At 39.4% G+C, this 22,343-nt stretch overlaps 1 protein-coding gene across 3 annotated transcripts in view; it reads right to left on the bottom strand.

Moving 5' to 3' along the window:
* Map2k4 (mitogen-activated protein kinase kinase 4) overlaps positions 1 to 22,343 on the bottom strand; it is a 76,193-nt gene that overhangs the window by 12,116 nt on the left and 41,734 nt on the right. For all 3 annotated transcript variants that reach the window (XM_090349546.1, XM_090349547.1, XM_090349548.1), the window contains 5 exons: positions 18,248 to 18,422; positions 6,281 to 6,400; positions 2,856 to 2,975; positions 1,915 to 1,966; positions 683 to 810 (listed from right to left, as the gene is read on the bottom strand). In XM_090349546.1, the coding sequence (XP_090205672.1) occupies positions 683 to 810; positions 1,915 to 1,966; positions 2,856 to 2,975; positions 6,281 to 6,400; positions 18,248 to 18,422 (595 nt within the window). The remainder of the gene's footprint in view (positions 1 to 682; positions 811 to 1,914; positions 1,967 to 2,855; positions 2,976 to 6,280; positions 6,401 to 18,247; positions 18,423 to 22,343) is intronic.

Here is a 22,343-nt window from a genome sequence, read left to right as displayed (position 1 = left end):
ATAAGTGCAGACACGTGGGACAGGTGAGCACAAAAGCTATGACAGGACATTGTACGTTCGTCTCCCTGTGGGTGAAGAGGGTCCAGATTACAAAATGCCTAAAGACCTCCAGCCTTAAATTCCTTTGCATGGTCCTTGGCCATCCCTAAAACAGGAACTGATGAAACTCAGTCACAGCTACACATGAGCCATATGCACTCTCCTAGGAACCCAAGTCTTCCTGTTCTCCAGTAACTGGAAATCACATTTGTTAGCAGCCCAGGACACATTCTCAGCATGCACTGATTACCCGTGACAGCAAGAAAACAGGAGGGTTAGAAATGCAGGCTTCCAGAGAACATACCATTTTGCTGACAAAGAAAACTGACTGTAATAGGAAAAGATGTGTGTGTGTGTGTGTGTGTGTGTGTGTGTGTGTGTGTGTGTTTGTGTGTGGGGGGGAGGAGATTAACAACATGTGACAGGGCTAGAGTAAGATGCTGACTACCAAAGACTCACTGAACTAATTAAGCAAAGGTTCAGGGAAAAGCTAGAACCTGAGCTTGGGCTTAGGGAAAAGGAACATATGTTCACATGGTAAAGCCCCATGAACAATGACAGATTCCTTACAGTCAACATTAAAAGGCACAGAGCTTTTCTGTGCAATTTCCACCTAGCAAGAAGCCCTAGACTTTACACTTACTGCCATGTAGGGCCTACAGCCAGCGTCTCTTGTCTTGGCGATGGAGTCCACAAGCTGTCCACTGATGCCAAAGTCACAGAGCTTAATATTTCCACTTCTGTCTAGAAGAATATTTGAAGGTTTGATATCTGCAAGAGAGAGATGTCATTAGATATATAATAATAAATATGTTGTGCAAAACACTCTCCAAAGTGAAGAAGAAACACAGAATAGGGGCGGATGCATGGCTTTAAAATGCTTCAGTGTATACCTAACTTAGGAAGCTGTAATGCTTCTGTACATCACTCGTGTAATAACAATAAAAGGGTTTTTTTAATTTTTTAAAAATAAAGTGCTTTAGAGTAGAATCGGGGGATGTAGCTCAATAACTGAGCATTTGTGTAACATGGAGAGTCCTGGCTCAATCCCCAGCAATGAAAGGGGGGGAGGGGTGGGGAAAAGGAAGAAAATAAAAGTACCCACAGGGCCACCTTGCCTATATGTAAAGAAACATTAATTACCTATCAGGGAAATGAATATTTTATAGTCAATTAATTAGTTTCCTTTCCATTATGCTTTTACTATAATCTTTAATTTGTACAGAATAATGGGTACCATTATGGATAGCAATTTCTTTTAACTAAGAATAATAGTTTATAGAAAAATCTAATTCCTAAGTCCAATGTACTAATAGTTAGAATACTATTATACTTAAATTAAGAGTAAAATGTAGAGAATCCTCATGTGGAGGCAAAACTAAAGCTTCCCAGAGCACACAGAGTATGTTTTACTAAAAATACAAGTATTTCAGAGTAGTGAAAAGTTCATATAGTGATCAGGTACTTTCAAAACAAAGGGAAAAAATGTTAATCTCTCTTCTATTAAAAAAAAAAAAGCAATCCAGGCTGGGCACTGGTGGCTCACACCTATAATTTTGACTATTCAAGAGGCTGAGATCTGAGGAGCGGGATTCAAAGCCAGCCTATGCAGAAAAGTCTATGACATCCTTATCTCTAAGTAAGCACCAAAAAAGCCAGAAGTAGACCTGTGCCTCAAGAGATAGAATATGAATCTTGAGCACAAAGAGGGAACCAGGCCCCAGAATTCAAGCCCCAGGGCTTATACATGTACACGCACATGTACATACATGCACACACACACACACAAAGGAAGGGAGGAGGGAAGGAGGAAAAGGAGGAGGGAGGGAGGGAGGGTGAGTGGACAGGCAGGCAGACAGGCAAATCCATACATACCTCTGTGAATAATTTTCAAGTTTTCTTTTAAGTGGTTTAGTGCTTTCACAGTCTAGGGGAACAAAAAGAGATGGGATAATGCCTTTTTAAAAAGTAAAACAGCATCACAATTTACCATATGCAACAGCACAAGCGGCCCTCTTATACTTTTTAAGTTTTGTATTTCAATATCCTATCATATCGCACATAACTGAGGATGTAGGTCTGGAATCCAGTGGCCTTAAAAGCTGTTCTTTGGGTGAGGGAGGTAGGTAAAATATATGAAACTGATCAGGATGCACTCACAGTGCTCAGAAATGGACGTGCAGAATCGCAATCCCTTTGCACAACTATTTAAAGATAATTTTAAAAAGAACTTCAAAAAGTAAAATAAAAAGTGCTCTCCGGCATTCCAAAAGCAGCAGCATATCACTAATTCAGTAGGTCACTCGAAGTATGCACTGTAGATCCTACAAGAATGAGGCAGGACAAGAAAGCCCAGTGTCTCGGTTCTCTTCCCAACAGTAATGACCAGCAGTTCTCGGAGTCTCAGCTCCTGACAATCCCCCACCCTCATGGGGTTCCAAGGCTTCAAAGCTGCTCCCACAGACCCAGTTCACTTGTTCATTCTTTCACTTAAGAGGCTTTAAATAAATGTCTACAACTCTTATTAACTTAAGAGCCATATTGTATTTAGAAATAGATTTATAACAGGGAAAAAGAACAAAAAGTAGCTTTTTTTCCCCCCTACTCTTATTTAAAGCTTGGTCTACTACAGTAGAGTTGAATGAAATATTATTTGTCCAGTATATATATATACATATATATGAATATGAAAAGTATTCTTATGACCTGGCAGGTTCAATCTAGGAAGAACTGGCAGATACCTGCACTGGAAACACTAGTGATTCCTTTATATAGATATGAATATACAATTAAGAATTTGAAAAGCAGATACTTACTGCTAAAGTGATTTTGCCTAAAATTTCTTCTGGAATAACATCATCTAATACACTATATACATATTTGTAAAACTTATCAAACGAGGTAGACATGAGTTCCATACAGATCCAACAGTCACCCTAAAAAACAACAAATATTTGTTATTGTTACAAGTCAGGATTGAGTACGATGGAGTACCTCCTTGATCTCACTGAAAGTAGAAATGTAATGAGGGGGGGGGAAAAGCTATGCTCCTTTTCATATTGAATCTCGAATTAGTGATAATTTGCAATTCCTTATTAAAGCCCAAGGAAAAAATGTTTTACTCAGGTTTAAATAGAAAATGAGTGGCTACATTGAGACATGGATAAATAATACAAATAATAATACAAAGAAACAATAAAAATTTTTTAAAAAAGAAAGAAAATGAGTGACTAAAGCTAATTTTAGCCAGAGATGGTGGCACAAGTTTGTTATCCTAGCTACTCAGAAGGCTGAGATCAAAAAGATCATAGTTTGAATCCATCCTAAGAAAAACTTAGTGAGAGCTCATCTCAACAAACCAGCCTGGATGGTGAGGCATGCCCCAAACCCCAGTTATGTAGAAAGGTGTGTAGGGGAAGTCCTGTGGTCCAGTGCTGGTTGTGGGCAAAATCATGATCTTTTTATCTAAAAATTAAAACATGAAAAGCTGAGGTGTGGATTGAGTGATAGAGCATTTGCCAGAAAGCCCTGAATTGAAGCTTCTTAACTTGAGAGGAGGAGGGGGGAGCCAAATTTGTCCACTTTTAATTGTATGAATAGTAGTACATAGAAAACCTGTAAACCTTTATACAATTCCAAATTATGTCATCACTGAACACCAAACTAGGCAATGCATGGAAAACCAATCTCACCGACAAAGAGAGAGAGATGGCTAATGAAACTTGAGAGACTAATAAAACTTCTCAAATTAGCAAAAAAGAAGCACATACATGAAGCAATCCTCATAAGCCACCTTCTCAGCGAGATGGACACCAAATGACATGAGACACAGTCATGTTGCCCAGTGTCCCCTTACCCTGCCTTTCCTGGGCCACCCATACCACTTTACTTGGCCTGTGCATTACTGATCTACTGCGTGGGTCATAGGTCACCCTAGAACCTGACCTCCCCAAGGTCAGGTACTCAGTGAAGGAATGCTGGCTGTAATTAAATTGACTCACTCAAACAGGTCTTGCCCAACCCCTAAGTAGATGATTGGAACAAGAAGATGTGGTACTTACACACAATTGGAATTCTAGGCTGCCATCAGAAAGATGACATCGCCCCATTTGTAAGGAAATGGAAAGATCTTTTCTTGGAAAAAATCATAATAAGTGAAGTAAGCCAGACCCAAAGGAACACAGGCTCAATGGTTTCCCTCATTTTTAATAATTAGTACACACCTAGGACTCTCCTAGCAGAGGATTACAATAGCGTAAAACTTAGGTACATAAGGTTATATAGGATGAGACTAAATGAAAGGATCTCTAGGATATGGAAACAAGAGCTTTATCTTGAGTGATTGTTGTTCTAAATGTACAGTATTATTTCTCTTCTCCTTTGTTGCCCTTTGGTTAATCTCATTGTTACAGTATCTGACTTTGTTACCTGGCATATTGTATATACGTTCATTTGTTTAGTTGAAGTAGAAAGGGAAGGGGAGAAAGCAAGATGATTGGGAGGGGATGGGGAGGGGAAATGGGGACAAAAATATGAGAAGGGACATCAATATGTGAAAAGAAATGCACCTACTATCTGGCGAATGTAATTGTAACCCCTCTATACATTACCTTGATAATAAAAAATAAATAAAATGAAAAAAAAAACAGGTTCTGCTGCATTAACGATTGTTTTAAACCAGTAAGAAAACAATCATACACTGAAGCAAGATAAAGGCAGTAGCCCCCACAAGCCAACTATCATCTGATCATAAGTGGGAAACCTCAGAAATAACTGAATCCTAAATTTTAACTGTGCAATGCTGTGAGCAAGATGATGCACCTTCCACCGTCCTGTCCCATCTGAAAAGAATGTCACGTGTCTGTGGCATGTCCTTCTATCTGCAGCCATCCCAGGTCTACTCTTGCAGACCTGTGCAGCTCATGTTCAAGCAACCCCATAGGTAACCAATGTTTTCACTGTTTCATTATTCATTAGTCTGAATGGCTTGCAGCGCCAAATTTATAAACTAAATTTTATACCAGATGTGTATTGTAGAGACAGATCAGGAAGTGTGTGGCTGTTAGCAGATAGGGCAATCCTACCACTAGGACCAGGCTTGTGCTAGCCCAGAAATGACAAAAAGAAAAAACTAGAAGTCACTGAACCATTGCACAAAAGACTAGTTCATATTCAAGTAACTAAAACTAAACCTCCTAGATGTCCTACAACAGATGAATGTATCAAGATAGATATGTAAGTGGGGTGTCGGTGGCTCACGTCTATGATCCTAGCTACTCAGGAGGCTGAGATTTGAGGATGGAAGTTCAAAGCAGCCTGGGCAGAAAAGTCCATGAGACTCTTAGCTCTAATAAACTAGTCAGAAAAAGCCAGAAGTGGTGCTGTGGCTCAAGGGGTAAAGCCCTAGCCTTGAGCACAAAAAAGCTCACGAACAGTGCCCAAGCATTGAGTTCAAGCCCCAGGATGCGCCCCCCCACCTTAAAAAAAACTTATATGACATAGTGAGCTTGACAAAGCAATCTTTCACAAATATTTTCTAGAAGTCATCCTTCTCCAAATCTGTTTCTCGTGACTGTTATGGAGAATGACTCAAAATCAAAACAAAACCTCTCCACCCAGAACAGAAACTTGAATTTATTCCTGTATATTAAAATCTCAACTGTTATGGCTCATTAGAGAAAATTACAGCACAGCAAAAGCAAGAATAGGAAGGAATATAACCTCAAGAGTGGTAAAGATCTCTTACGTTATGAATCTGAAAGGCCTGACTTAGTATCCTGCCTCTCCTACTATCTATTTCTGTTGGCGAGGCCTCCTCACTTCCTGTCTATGAACTGTGAATGCTCCATCATCCTCATCAGATGCTGTGACACAAGTCTAGTGGGTTAATACAGCAGGTTTGTTAAACACCGGCTCCACAGTAAGCAAAGAAGAAAAGACATGTAAACAGAACCTCAGGGACAGTGCCCAGGCCCTGAGTTTTTAAGCCCCAAGATTAGCAAAAAGAAAAGCTATAAATATAGATCAGTATATTTTATATGTATAAATGATCCTCAGTCCTTAGTTAAGGAGCAATAGGGTTAAAACATAGATGAACACAGATTCATACTGCAATGATGAGGTATTGCCTTGTGGTTATTCTGTGGCACTTGGCGAAAGATTAGAATCTAATGCTGCCGTTTCTAACTTGTTCCAGTTACACATACTTTCATCAGCTAAAACCCAATCCCTTTGTTCCTACCTCTCTGAAGAGTGCACCATAAAACTGAACAATGTAGGGGCAATCACTACTTCGCATTACTACATCCAAATCCATAAGAAGTTGTTTTTGCTCCTTTTCATCCACGGTTGACCGTATTCTCTGGAAAAGAATAACAGCAAAGGTCACAAAAACATAAAGCAGTGTTAACACCCTGCGAACAAAACCAGGAGCGGAAAGTTATTGGACTTCACAAATGCTAACCAGCCACACAAGTTATCATCTTGCCTTCTACTTCACAGGAATAATTCTGCTCATAGACATTTTTTTTTAAATGGCATGGCATTCACTGGTCAAGTCAGAAGTTATGCAGCACAAGTCTTACGCAAGTAAGAGTTAACATCCACATGCAAATATAAAGAAAACTATGATGAGCGACAGCAATTTTTATATAGTTGTGCTGTAATTATAGATGGCTTTCTAGATGCACAATGGGTATTTGAGAACTGCAGGGAAGCTACCACTCAAGGCAAGAGCAATGTCTTCACTCCCTAACATCTACCCACCACATCTTCCTCCCTCAGTCATGAGATGTGGGAAATGGCTCAGAACAGGAAGAGTGAGCACTAAGTACAGGAACCAAACTCCAGCTCTCTCAAATCCTAGTCTATGACTCTCTTGGTTTACTGTACTTTCAAAAAAAAAAAATCCCTACCTGCCTCCAGGATACTGAAACAAAAGCCATATAATAAATGATTGTTGTCCTTAATGTACTATGTTATCTTTCATCTCCTTTGCTGTCTCTTGGGTATCTCATATTGTTACAGTATCTCACTTGTTATCTGATATATTGAATTTATTTGTATTTGGTTATTTGAAATTTGATAGGGAAGGGGGGAAAACCAAGACAGTGGGTGGGTGGTTGGGGGGAGGGAGGGTGATAGGTACCAAGGCATGTGAAAGGGTATCAATGTATGTGAATTAATGCACCTTCTATCTGGCAAATATCATGTAACCCTTTTATTAATTACAATAAAAAATCATAAAAAAAAATCCCTACCTGATTCTATTTACCAACCAACATGCAAGTCAACATAAACCTGTGAAAGAAAGCCTAAAGGAAGAAATAGAGGGCTTTTGCATGAATATTCCTAAGCTGAGACCTAAACTGTTCTATATAATACGGGCCCAGACGTTTCCTTTACCCAGGTTTCCAACCTCTCCCCGCTGCCTCCTATCTAGGGACAGTACAAATGCACCCTTATTGCACTAAAGAGCAAGAGGCAAGATCAGAAAGCATAACACATTCATAATGAACTGGAGTTCAACATTAAGGCATGCAAACAACTTTTGCTCTCATAATAAAGCTCACAACATCACACTGCACCACTGTGTACAACACATAGCACATACTTACAAGTTAAGTTAGTATCAAAAAATACACAAGGAAGCATTTGTCCTCCAAAGACTTCGAGGTTATCTGTCCTCGATGTTCTTGAAAAGGGTTGAAGGCAGTCAATTAAATTCTTGAGCTCATTGCACAGAAGAGAAACCAGAGGCACAGAGATACAAAAGGTGCATTCCATGTGACACGAGAACAGAAACAGGTTCTCAGTTCCATTTTTTGACACTACCCAAGGAATTCCATACTTAATTTTTATGCCTTGCCAGCAACAATATTCCATTCCAAGTAAGAAGGATTAACAGGTATCTTCCTCAGATACATTGGTTTCTTTGAAAGGTTTACATAGCATGTTACTGTCAGATAAGTAAGGGTAAAAATTAAAAAATATTTTAAAAAAACATACAACTAGTCACGTATAAGTTAAGAAATCTTTCCTTCTCTCATTCTCATTTCTGTATTTTCAGAGTTTAGGAATTAATCATCTTTGTTTCTAAATCATCAGCCTAATACTTTCTCAAAAGGGATTTTTTAAAAAAATTTTTACTCACTTATTATTTAGTGACAGTAATGGGGCTTAAACTCAGGGCCTTGCAGTCTTGCTTGGCTTTTTCACTCAAGACTGGTCCTCTATCATTTGAGCCGTACCTCCATTTCCAACAAAAATTATCGTTTGAAAGTCAAAGTAGCCCAGAGATGTGTTTGTTCAAAACACAACAACGACCACTTTTTGTAATCATTATAATTATATTTATTCTTGTTTTTAAAATAGAACTTACAGAACGTTACTGTGAAAATATTTACTTAAGGCAGCTGTTTTAAAAAGGGTCTTCACAATTACATCTAAATTTAAGACAAAGAATTTGTCATTAAAGACAAGCCAAGGAAAACTTTAAAACCACCCTTTGGTTCAAAAAGATATCTACCTACTGGTTAAAGAATTCCCACTACTGGAATTGTTTCTGTGGTTTCTTAAAGTTGTATCTGTTTCAGGTACTTATGCAACTCTTGGAAAACACATTACAGGAAAATGTTCATCTGTTATCAAGGTTTGGCTTTTGCAAGATGGCTTCCAAAAGCCCCACTGTAGCCACAGAAACTATGCAGGCTACTGTATGAATTTGGGGCCTCACAGAAATCCCTGATGGAGTTATTATGAGGCAGAATGTGGAGGTCCCTCCAAATACAGCTCTAACCTTTGCCTGTCACCACAGGGCAAGAAAAAAGGATTAATCTGTAACAGTCTCCAACCCCACTTTCAATACGCAACAGCAGCTGGATAGTCGGCTGGCCTAACATGAGACTGTGCTCCTGGCTGCTTTTCAACATGCTCTCTGAACATTCTGTCCAAGCGACTGTTATGGGGCTAGGAAAGCAGCTACCTCACGGTACTGCATCTGCACTCATCAGGACTGACAGCTAGGTAAAGTACACCAGTTTTAGGGTTGTGCTGTAACATCTCATCAGAGTACTTAATAAAATAAACTAATTCCAAAGGTTTCAAGAACCCCAAAATGAGGCTTAAGTACAAGCACACATCCACAACAAACAGACTAGAGAGTATTTGGTGAGAATCATTGTCTTAAATCAGTGAATACTTAGTAACAATGGTCACTACCAGGAAAGTTTTTTTTATTATTATTGTTGTTGTTTTGGTTGTAAAAGAAAAGAATTATTTGTGGAAAGGATTTCTAACATTTTGAAACAGTGAGGTGAGGTCAAAATCATCTGCTTTAAGATAGTGTAACTAAGTAAAAGTTGAACCTGTCAATTAGAATCAATTTCCCTTCCCCTCATAAATCTGCCCTTCATCAGGGTACAAGAAGACAAAAGTACAGAAAAGACGACGTTTTGATCCTCACAATTCTCTTGTGGTTATATATTCCAAGATCACATCTACTGATCAATGCTCTGAATTCTAGGAAATATTCCTTCATTTACATCAAAAATTTAAGTAAAAAAAACAATGCTTATGTGGGTTTGGAAAACCTTTTTTTTCTTTTACAAAGAATGGGATGAAATATCCACAAGAAAGCATGAAATATTTTTGGAAGTTCTCTCATCAACTGTAGAGGAAATTGGTATAGGGTTTTAGTGATTAGAGATGAGTATTGAGACTAAAATATGACAATGCAATCTATCTGAAAACTGTCCATTATCAAAGAGTAATAGCATTTTCAATTTATCATCAACCAAACCCAGAATACTCAAAGGAATGCTGCTCCTCAGCCAAACTGTGAGGCCTGCTACCACGTAGTCATCTGCAGCTCACAGTTCAGTACACATGGCACATTACATAAGCAGCTTATTGGCATCCTGTTAACCTTAAGGGTTTGTATTCCATATTTCAAGCAAGGGCCCAATGTCTTCCCAAACTGGTATGATGGCCCAGAAAAGACACAGTTCTAGCATGGGTACATGAGCAAATGCACCACAAGGAACGTTACATACTTTCTCCAAAGAAATAGAGTAACATCAGATCAAGTGTCACACTGAAAAACAAAAGATATTAAAAATCATATTGTCATAATATTAGTCATAATGATTATAGTTTAAAGATGCACCCAGAAGTTGGGAATGTAGCTGAGAGACAGATTGCATGATTAGTATGTGTGAGGTCCAGGGTTCAGGGAAGAAAGGAAGGAGAAGAGAAAAAAAGGGGGAAAGGGGGAAAGAAGAAGAGAAGGCAAGATAAAAGAAAAGGAGGGGGGAAAGGAAAAGAGAAGAAAGGAGAGAAGAGGGGGATAGGGAATAATAGAAGGGGAGGAAAACGTGTCTATCCCTGTGATCTACAAACACTAATACAGTTATGCCACAAACACGTCATTGTTCAGTAAAGGTTTCCTGCTAAAAAATTCTCCTATGGTTAGTGTGAAGGAAACACAAATGGGAACAGATACACTCAGATCCCAAGGCAACCCCACTATCCCACTGTTCAAAGCCTTACAAACATGCTACTTTCCCAGTAGAAAAGACTGGAAGTCACTTCTAATAGAAGAAAAAAAAATCCAAGAAACCACTGCAGAACACCAATATTCTATCACCTTCTTCTGGACCACAGGAAGTCTTAGAAATTACTATTTTCCTGATTTACAAAATAAAGGTTCCATATATGCAAGACAGACCTATTCCAGCTGTACAAACTTCATCCTTCACAGCTAGACTGCCACAGAGATCACATATAAAGTCTCACATTGCCATCATTAAGAAGGCAGACAGCAGCAGTACCACAGACAGACAGACAGACAGACGGGACGGGAGGAAGGGAGGGAGGGAGGGAGAAAGGGTAGAATGCTGATTACTGAGGCAAAATTCCCTTTCATGTCACAAAGCAACAAATGGGAGTATTAAGTCAATTGTTTTACATTATGAAGGCATATGCTTTTAATAAGGCCAGAAGAAAGGATACTGATTCTTAACTTCAAAACCATCCGAGCCTCTGAAATGAGCTTAGTAAACTCTCAGTTGTATCATCACCAAATTAATGATAAATAGCATTTCCCATGATTCTCACTAAGGGTGAGGGGGTCTAATTAACATTCTTTTTGCCATCCTCTACCAGGGAACCTTGCAGATCCATTGCAAAAGCACATGTTACATTACCTCATCGGAGGAGCTACTCTAGGGACAAAGTTAATGGAACAGGCTTACCGCGCTTTGTTAGGGTGGCACCTTCCTCATTTCCACATATGTAATGTGCATTTGAGGGAAAAAATAAACAATGTCAAACAGCAATGAAACTTTTAAAGGTCTGAAGATCTTAAGTGACAGACCATCCCCTCAGAACCCATGACAAGAAAGCAAGGTGACAGTACAATGTACAAGCGATTCAACAGGCATTAATGCAGACAACAAATAACACTAGAAAACATGCACAGAATACATCAAATGCTAGTTCAGATGCCTACCGTGTAGGGTATGACATGAATGAACTTAGCTTTTCTCCAGGTCACTACGTCTGCTGAGATACGATCCAAAGGCATGACTCATGTCAGTCAAGAAATGGCAAATTTCAGAAACTAAATATCCAATATGTCCAGAAACCTACATGGCTAATTAAGATAGATCCACCCGCAGCAAACATTTCCAAACTATCTGACTTATACCCTCATACTCCCTCTTGGCAAGTGTCCTGAGGATACTAGTATAGGTAGGTAAGGTCTCCACTTGCTATTCTCTTTGTGTGGGGAAGGTGGGCAGGGAAGGGATGCTGAGAACTAAAATTGGGACCTCAAGCATATCAAAGCAAGCACTCTACCAGGGAGCTACCTCAACCTTTCTCACTCTCTGTACCAACCAGAGTAGCACTAGTTTTATCTTATTTCCTTTACTGTTTGCACAGAGTGAAAACCACAAGCTTGAAGCAAAAGCAAAGGAAACACAAAGCTAAAACTCCCCAGAGGGCCTTCAACCACAATCTACACACTCTTAGAGGAGTTCTACTGTACTTTCCATATGAAACACCACAGCTAGCAAACATTAGAAGGCATTTTTTAAATATGGCTCTATCCTATATAGTTAAGATGCCTGCACTTTCCTGTATTTATATTGCATTTCCATAAGCATGCCACTGAAAGTAAACAAAAATAGTAGCTACATGAAATCACTATACCATTTGGGAAAACTAACCTATCACAGAACATGTATGAATAACTAAATAAAAATGAGGATAGTGAGGAAAAAATATGGCTCTGTCAATTATAAACTTCTAAATGAAACCACATGAGCTGGCCAATCATAAGTATACAATAATGGTATACATTCTCTACTCGAAACAACATAGCAATGACTTCTGCATCCCACAGATAGCTGAATAATCAAATGTCACCACTATGGTCTTTCAGGTGCCTAACAAAGTACTCTATACCACCTTCCCTGATTTAAGGGCATCCTTATCACACAGCATTCTAGTACTTTTAGAATAACAGGCAAGATCAATATTTAAACACTAAAATGGGCCCCCTCCTATTAGTACTAGCCACCACAGTCCCACCAAAACCATCCAGTTCATGGAACTTTTGACAGAAGGGGTATGTTTATGAGAGTGGTATGGTAACAAAGACATATTTTTCTGATTACATACACTTGTGATCTGCACCAGGAGGAGTGGTGTGTACTAATCAGCAGACGACACAGAGGGCCTGCACTGAAGGCTGCTGATTCAGTAAGAGTCCTAATCCTTCCCAGCAAGTGTCAGAGGTAATGTTGGCTCAGGCACGGTGGCTCACTCCTGTAATCCTAGCTACTCAGGAGGGTGAGATCTGAGGATCGAGGTTCAAAGCCAGCCTGGGCACTAATGTCTGTGAGACGCTTATCTCCAATTAATCACCAAAAAGCTGGAAGTGGCACTGTGGCTCAAGGGACAGGGAGGTAGCCTTGAGCTGAAGAGCTCAGGGACAAGACCCAGGCCCAGAGTTCAAGTCCCATGACCAACAAAAAAATAAATCCAAATATTTGGGTGAAAACAAGGCTCAAGTGGTAGAGGGCCAGCTTAGCGAGCATTAAGACCTGAATCCAAATCCCATTTCTACCAGAAATAAATGAAGAGAATTCCAGATATCAAAAATCAAGTAACCAAGCCTGGATTACATTAATGAGCAGAAGAGGTGAGAACAGAGTTAAGGGTAGGGGAATAAGAGAAATGAGGTATGTCAACAGAGAAAACTCAAAACCCTTGAATTCCAAGATGACATTGCTAACACAAGACTGGCCAAGGCATGTAACTCAAACAATCTGCTTTCCTGGCTAACCACAGTTAACTTCCCAAGCAGAGAACTAAAAAAGTCACCACAATAATCAGCAGCCATTACCTTAGCAGAACCTATCTACATATGCAAACCCTAGCTCCAGTGAGCTTCGTTTTCCAATGAGTGGAAGCTGTACCCAGCAACAAGGGTCTGATGTCCCTTCAGACAATAACCCAGAGTCAGCTGGCCTGCTTCCTTCAGACAGCAATCTCATTTCCATTCTTACTCTGACATGCTCCCCGTGTTGTTCTCTCCTAGCCCACAGACATGAAAGGGGCATAGAGAATTCCAACAAGTCGACTTGCACCTGAGTCTATTAGAAAACAACAGGGAAGCTGGAACTGTTATCCATCATCCTTCCTTCTTTCGGCAATCTGTGGCAGCAATCAGTTTACACTCTGTCTAAGCCTCCTCTTCGTTATTCTTCTCCTGAGTCCTGGGCTAATTCTGATCCTCTCAGCCCTAACAATGCTGTGTGTTTTCTGGCAGACCTGAATTTCTCTAACCATAGCTCAGAAACCTAATCCTGACTCATCTTGAAAACACTGGGTCTGAACTCTTGAGTTTTACCACCCAGGAACTAACCGTTATAAACGGCTACATAGAGAAGCAAGCCTTCCTTTAGTCTCAAGTCTCACATTCAGTGGTTACCCCACAATTGTGCAAAGTGGAGCATTAACTACAATGTTTATTGGAGAACTAACTGTTCACAATAGCCACGGGAACAGACACCACCCTAGCGTATATCGTCTATTATCTGATGAGTGGATAGAGAATATGCTTCCCACAAACCATGAAATACTATTCAGCCAGACAAAAGAATGAAACTCAATCAGGAAAATATGAGTGGAATGGGAGATTATGTTAAGTAAAATAGCCAGGGACAGGAAGATAAACAGTGTGTGGTTCTTATTTGTCAAATCTAAAAACGTTGATCTCACCGAGCATTTGGGGAGGGAGGGTGTTCAAGCCTGTAATCTACTTGGGAGGCAAAATGTTGGGAGACTGAGGTTTGAGTCCAGCGCAGATTTGCAAGTTTATAAGATTCCTTGGGCTGGGAGTTTGGCCTAGTGGTAGAGTAATTGCCTAGCATGCACAAGTTTATAAGATTCCGTCTCAATCAAATGCTTGGTGTGGCAGTGCACACCTATTATTCCAGCAACAGGGAATGCACAATTGCTAGACATGGTGGTGAATGTCCTGATGGCTTGGGGAAACACAAGTAGGTGGATCATATCCCAGGCCAATTGAGGTTATCAAGCAAGATGCTCCCTCAAAAACAATCAAAGCAAAAAGAGGCTGGAGGTATGGCTCAAGTGGTAGAGTACCTACACCTGCCTTGTAAGCATAAGGCTCTAAGTTCAATCCTCATTAAGAAAAAAAAAGTTGATCTCATAGAAGTTGAGAGTACAGTGGTAGATAACAAGAGCTGGGAAAGGACTGCAGGTGAGAGATGGGGAATTGCTGATCAAGAGGAAATTAAGTTGGAGTTAGATGCAAATACAAAGTTTTGGTATGCTGTGCCTTATACACCAGGAAGACCATAGATATTGATAAAGTACTATATATTTTAAAAATATAAAAGGGGTTCATTTTTACCATAAAGAAATGAAAAATGTTTGTGTAGGTATGTCAAGCCTGTTTTGAACATTACTCATGCATTCGTGTATAAAATACCATGTTAACTCTCTAATATATACAATCTATGTTTTACACACTATCATTTCAATTTTTTTAAACTTAAATTAAGTAAATAAGACATTAAATATTTTCTGTAGCCTGCTAATGAAAGTCAGAAGTAGATAGCTCTCCTTGCTGAGCCTCAAGAGGCCCTTATGACGACAATGCCTCCGCCCTAGCTAGACAACCCCAGGGCTGTCATCAGGCACAGATAAAGACAAACTAGTAGAATCACTTTCCCTCAGTAAACAGCAAGATCTCTTTTTCTAGTTACCAGCAAGTAAAACCAGGGGCTTTACAATGTTCACACCTAAGGTCCTAACAAGAACTGGCAGCCTGAGAGTGCATCCTAAATATATGCCTTTTGAATCTGACTTATCATACTTACCTTAAGCTGACATTTTTAGATTGAGTCTTTGAGAATTACTTTTTGTATCTAAGAAGTCACCTATTCACACATCTCATATGTGGCAAAATTAATTTGGAGAAAGTAAAAATGTGGAAACACTTTAAAAAATATTTTATGGAGCTATTGAAAGCAAATTGCAAGATAATTTACAGACCAGACTACATTTTATATTCCTGAAATATATATTAAAATGTCAGCACAGAGCTTCTTCAAAGTGTTTTTCCTCTTTTGCCAACGGCAATGGAAAGTCCTCAGCAGTGAGTTAACTGTCTCACAGTCCCTCTAAATGTAACATGTCAAATGTATTGCTTCTATATAATTACACTCATCAATCTGATAGGTTTATGCATGACGTGGACACACTCTCTGGTGCAAAGAAAGACTACACATCCCTGAAGAATGTAACAATAAATACATTTAAAAATTCATCATGGATAGTATACATCCATTATCAATTGATATATTTCAACATATATTCTTACTCATCCATTATTACTGAAGTCACAGAATTCAATGATATATGCCTCACTTACATGCAAGTTGATACAGAAAATGTGGTATTAGTCATCCATCCATCCTCTCCTACCCCAAGTGCTATGCTCCCTGAATTGTTTAAAGCAGTAAACAAATAGTGCACTCTTCTGATTTCACTGTGGTTGGTCTATAGGCCCAATAGATGACTGCAGAACCTTTTAAAGAATTGGAATTTACATCAACAATCAACCCCAGCTTTTACTGTAGTCCCTGATAAAAATTACACTATGAAGAATGGAAAATTAATTCCCTATTTTTGCTCTAAAATTTCTTCAAAATGTGGGAATTACACCAACTATAATGTAATCAAATTAATCACTAGAGAGAAAAAAACTAAAGTGTCAAGTACTTTCTTTACTTTTCAATTCCTTTACTTTGGAAAAATTATGTCTTATAAAATAATTTATGGATTTTTTTTCTTTCTAGTTTAAAAAATACATTCCCTGGAACCTGGAAGAATGGTTTAGGACCTTAGGCATGTAGGAAAGATTTCCCTTACAAACCTGACACTGGAGGTCACACATAGACATGAAAAATTAAACACACATCCAGAAAAGTTTGTAAAAAAGACAATCTTTTCCTATTTACAACACAGGAATCCAAAGCACAAAATCAATTTCCATTCCCCCCCTCCATAAAAAACTATCTTAATGGATAATGTATAAAAGTGGGCGTGGATTTTGGCCTAGTGGTAGAGTGCTTGCCTAGCATGCACAAAGACCCAGTTTCAATATCTCGGTACCACATACATAGAAAAAAACTGGAAGTAGTGCTGTGGCTCAAATGGTAGAGCTCTAGCCTTGAGAAAAAGTCCAAGGACAGTGCTCAAGCCCTGATTCCAAGACCCATGACTGGAAAAAAAAAAAAAAAGTACAAACATGACCAAAAACATAAACCCATTTTCCTAACACTATTTACATGAGTCATCATCAGATATGTTTAACAATAAATGAAAATAAAATATTTAATGGGAAGGTTTTTGGTTTTTGGGGTTTTTTTTCCCTCAGTCCTGGGTCTTAAACTCAGGGACTGGGGATGCTGTCTCTAAGCTGCTTCTGCTCAAGGCTAGCACTCTACCACTTGAGCCACAGCGCCATTTCTGGGCTTTTCTGAGTAGGTTATTGGAGATGAGAGTCTCACAGACTTTCCTGCCTAGGCCAGCTTCAACCCGAGATCCTCAGATATCAGACTCCTGAGTAGCTAGGATTATAGGCATGAGCCACCAGTACCCAGCTAACATTAAGACTGTGCTTACAGCAGAGTTCCATGTAGAATGTATGTTAACTAGTTAAACTGTTAAGAGCTAAGACCTATGACAAATTCAAATGACTGGTAAAACATAGAGCCTTCATCTCATCAGGCCACTTTGACAAACTCTGAAAACAGTAGAAAGAAATTAATTGGGATTGTTTAAAAAAAAAAAAGTAGTGTGAGCTTTTTTAAATTGTCCCCTTATCGATGATTTTCCTCCCTGGCCTCATACAGAACAAAAAATTTATTAAACATCAGAACACACAGAATACAGTTATGCACACCCAACAGAAGTCAGTTGAACACTACCAGTTCATCAGAGGCACCAATCTATGGGCCCGACCTCCATCTCTGGCCTGCTGTTGTTAAATGAACATAGTAAGTGGCAAGACACTCACAGGAAGGACAGCATATGACAGCATCATTACAAGGTATGCATTTCCATACAACTTTTGAAGCCAGGGAACAGGGCAGTACTGAGTAGAGATGCAATAAAAACAAAGAGAAGCCGAGCCGGTCAGGACTGAGTAAGGTTGAGGTTAGTGGCAACAGCATGTGTGTGGTTTCCAGGAAACCTTCTGCAAGACTGCTGTTAGCCCTAGCCCCGCACCTTGCCTAGCCCAGTGTGCTGCCTCTTCCTCCAGCGCCCGCCTGGCTTAGAGCAGCCCTGCCCTGCTCCCAGGATGCAGCCGCCCAGCCTGAACTCACCTTGACAGGGGAAAGGGGGGCTGGTTAAGACCTGTTAGTGCATCGTGCCAAAAGTGCAACGAACATACACACTTTATACACTCATGTTTCCGGAGGAAGAAAACATGACAACAAGACAACTGCTATGCAGCACACCCTCCAGGAAGTCAAGAGAGACACTTGTTTAAACAGCCCCTAGGAACCAGAGATGGAAGGACAGAATGACACAGTGGATTACTCGCACCACAGAATCCCCCATCATGGGTTCAAGTACCAAAAGTAATCATGGCATCACCTACTTTAACTGCCATTATCTGCCCACTTGGTTTGTGGATCATTTTGTTGACAGAACCATAAGCTCCTCGTCCAATCTCTCCAAGGTCTTTCAAGTCCTCTGCAGTGAAATCCCAGTGTTGCTCGGGGGAGATCTTCAGTTTTCCTGATGATTCAATGCTGTGGGTTCTCAGTCTCTCTCTGTTAAAATATTGGGAAGCAAATTTTTCCACATTTTAAACAGGTTTTAACTTTTGGTGTGTAGCTAGCACTAATTAAAGTGTGAGGAAAACTTGTGGGTTTTTTCCCCCCATTAAATAAAACAGTCTAACCCCTAGGTTTTGGGTTTGTCATCCTTTTTATATTTAAGAAAAAAAAACAACTAAGTTTACATATCCTGTAGATATAGCTTCAATGATATTAATAAAATCAAATTCCCATTTGTTGACAACTCTAATGCTGTCAGTTTTCATTTCCCAAATTAGATCCTTTCCAGACCTGGGAAAGTTGTATTATCAAATGAGAATCCCAAGAGCTGAGAATTGTATCTCCAAACAGTCCTCACCTTATCTTACCCAACATTAACTAGTCCACAGCTTCCATCTTAACCCAAGTAGCTTATCCTAGAGCAATCAAATCAAAATATCAGGAGGTGAGAAGTCAGAATGCAGAATTGTTTTTAAATTTTAATTCTGAATAATCCCAGAATGTTTGGAGACCACAGCCTAAATATACGAAGCCCCTTCTTATCACGTTATGCTATAGTCAGGGAATGGGTAGTTAGCGGGCTCTAGGAGGGAATCTGTCATGTGCTATTCCAAATCATCGCTTCAGTCTACTAATTACAGCAAGGGGCTGAAAAATGAGTTACTCGTGGAAGTGAGAGCCCATTCCTTACAGATGTGCTCATTACTTACAGATGTATATTAAATGAAATGTCACCTTCCCAATTGTTCTGCTGAAAAAATAATCCATTTAAAAAAAAATACAAAGCTAATATGTCCCATAGCCTCGCCCATGCCCCAATATATAGGATCAAATTCTATCAACCTAGAGAGGGCAATGTTTTGTAAAGAAAGAGTCTAAGTATCAACCATATTTTTCCATTTCACACTAAATAAATGATCAGAATCTGTTTCAAACATTGATCTTGTCATATGAACAAGGAAAGCTTATGTGTATGTTAGGTTACTTATTTTTCCTCTATCAAAAGTACAGAAAACTCTATCTGCAAAACTCTATCAAAACCCTTCCCAATAGAATACAATGTTTACATACCTATTTTAAAAATTTGTAGTATACTTACATTTAATATTATATTAGTACTAATATTAATAGCCAGGATTCACAGTTCAAAGCTCAGTTAACTTTGTATAAATAATAGTACAAGGAACCCATGTTCCAAATAACAGATACTCAAATCACAATGTAAGCCATGATTCTAGCTTTCATTCATGTAAATGCTTTTATTCGTGAATGAATAAAAATTCATTCATTTCATTTGACACTGTCATATCTAGAGTGACCATTTGTGTACAGGTAAAGCTAGGATTGATCTTTTAATATGGAACTTGTATGTAGGCGTGAACACAGACACTTTCATGAAGCAGAAAGATTAAGCCAGGACACAGTCTGACACAGAGGAATTCTACTGATGGTGATTATTGTTCTGGAAAGTAACCACCAACTAACTGTAGCTAAGTTACCACTGAAACAGACAGTATCAGCCTAACACAGAGGGCAACTGAGAAAAGTTAACTGGAACTACTTATAAATCGGAAGCCACATTTCTACTTTTATTCTTTAATGTAAGAGCTACAGCAAACAAGCCATTGATGGTTGGTACACTTTCCTGGCTCTACCATTTAGCAAAAGTTTCTTCCTTTGAGGGCAAGTGGAGCTACAAGTTCTTTCCAACTAATAGAATATGATAAAAGTGGCAAAATGTCACTCTCATGACTGGATTCTGTTATGCAATACTTCTTACTAGCATTTCCAAGAACTGGAATGAATATTTCACTACTCTGCACAAATCATAGAATTATCAAGTTCTTATACTCTTAATCATTTTCAAGATTCAATTTGAGAATTATGGAACATCTCTGATAATGGTTTAGTGTAATGTAGTCTGCAATAGCTTCTAGATAAATTTTTCCCTCTCCCCATCCTCTTTGTGGTATTGGGAGACCCAGGGTCTCACACTGGATAGGCAAGTATTCAACCACCTGAGTCATGCCACCAGTCTTTTTTTGCCAGTCCTGGGGCTTGAACTCAAGGCCTGAGCACTGTCCTTGGGCTTTCTCCTTAAGGCTAGCATTCTGTCACTTGAGAGCCACAGCACCACTTCTGGTTTTTCTATGTATGTGGTAGCAAGGAATTGAACCTGGATCTTTATGCATGCTAGGCAAGCACTCTAACATTAGGCCAAACTCCTGGCCCAGCACTTTTATTTTTAAGGTAAGATCTCCTTGTTAACTTCTGATGCAGGATGACCCTAATCTTGTAATGTGCTGCCTCTGCCTCCCAAGTATCTCAAAATGTATGCCTTCATGGTTGGCTTCTTATTTTCTTCTTGAAAGTGAACACTTTGACAAAGAGATGCAAAGGTATCTTTTGAGGCTCATGGAAATGTCCAAAAATGAAGTATTTGTTAAGACATACTACAACTCTGTGAATAGGCTTAAAAGCAGCTACATAAAACACCTTAAATGTGTATAATTACAAGACATGTGGGTTCTCTCTCAGTGAAGCTATTGAAAGAAAAGGGTTTCTCATTTGGACAGGAAGACAGTTGTGAAAGGCACAGAAAGACAAGGCATGGCTATGACATCACCACATGTCCCCATGGCATTGGTTCATTCATTTATTCATTCCTATGGCCAGGGATTTTATTCATTTACTCATCCTATTAAAACCAAAGGAGTTTCATAGCTCTGACTTCAACAGCACATGGCTGTTGAGGGCTTCTACAGGAATGCTGTAAGGGAGCATTAGACTGTCTAACCATTAAACTCTAGCCCTCAGTCAACGTATATCCACAAGTACTTTAGGGGCCAATGAAAGAAATCAAACATTTTTTTAAAGCCAAGTGAGAACACTAGCGAAAAGCAAAAATGAGAAAAGAGGTACTCCTTTTAGTTATCTCTTAAAGAGGAAGAAAAATTTCTCTGATTCTTCCTTGGAAAAACACTGTTTCTTGAGAAAGGGCCTGCATTTTATTTTACCTGCAAATATTCTTCATTTCTTCTTCCTAATTTCCTATGCATAGTGTCCACCGATTGTCCTTCACTGCTTTCCCTGAAGGATCCATAAGGTTCTGTCAACCAGGGACACTATCGTGGGAACCTAAAATGTAACCAACCAGCCCTTGCTGTCACTCTTTCTTTGACTACAGGGCCCCACAATTAGGAGATGTTAAGTTCTGTTTAAACCACCAAATCTATAGTTTTTCTTTTCATGTGTTTGTTTGGGAGTTGTTGGTTGGTCTTTTGGGGGGTTTTTTGGTCAGTTGTAGGGTTTGAACTCAGTGCCTGGGTTCTGTGCCTGAGCCTCTCTGTGTGCAAGGCTAGTGCTCTACCACCTGAGCCACAGCGTCACTTATGGCTTTTGAGTGCTTAACCGGAGATGAGTCTCACAGAAACTTTTCTGCACAGGCTGACTTCAAACCATGATCCTCAGATCTCAGCCTCTTGATTAGCTAGGATTACAGGCGTGAGACACCAGAGCCCGGCTATGTATTTGTGTATGGCTAAGGTACAAGCCATTCTTATAGTTACATGTGGCAAATACAAACAAGCTAGTAGAAAGTTATTTTCCATATCTGTCCCCACTCTCACCCCATTGCCTAGAATGCAGGAACACCTAGAGCTCCTGCCATCCTCAAGGCTCTTGAGAACACCAATGATCGATGAACCCCACTCCATACCTGGAAGTAAAGCAGACAGGGAGGGCAATGACTGACAACGGTGAAGTCAGTATTTAGTGGCTAGCAGCCTCAAATGCTACACCTCGTGAAACCTACAGATCAGTTCTGAACAGAAGCACTTTCTTCCTTTCTCTTGAGTAGGAGAAACCCTTGGTAGTTTTTATTTTATTATAGCCATATCATGAATAGAAAGCTTG

The sequence above is a fragment of the Megascapheus bottae genome, chromosome 17, assembly GCF_031878675.1.
Source record: "Megascapheus bottae isolate mThoBot1 chromosome 17, mThoBot2.hap1, whole genome shotgun sequence".
In the NCBI taxonomy this organism is placed as follows: domain Eukaryota; kingdom Metazoa; phylum Chordata; class Mammalia; order Rodentia; family Geomyidae; genus Megascapheus; species Megascapheus bottae.
This window is presented reverse-complemented; position numbering and strand designations above follow the sequence as displayed.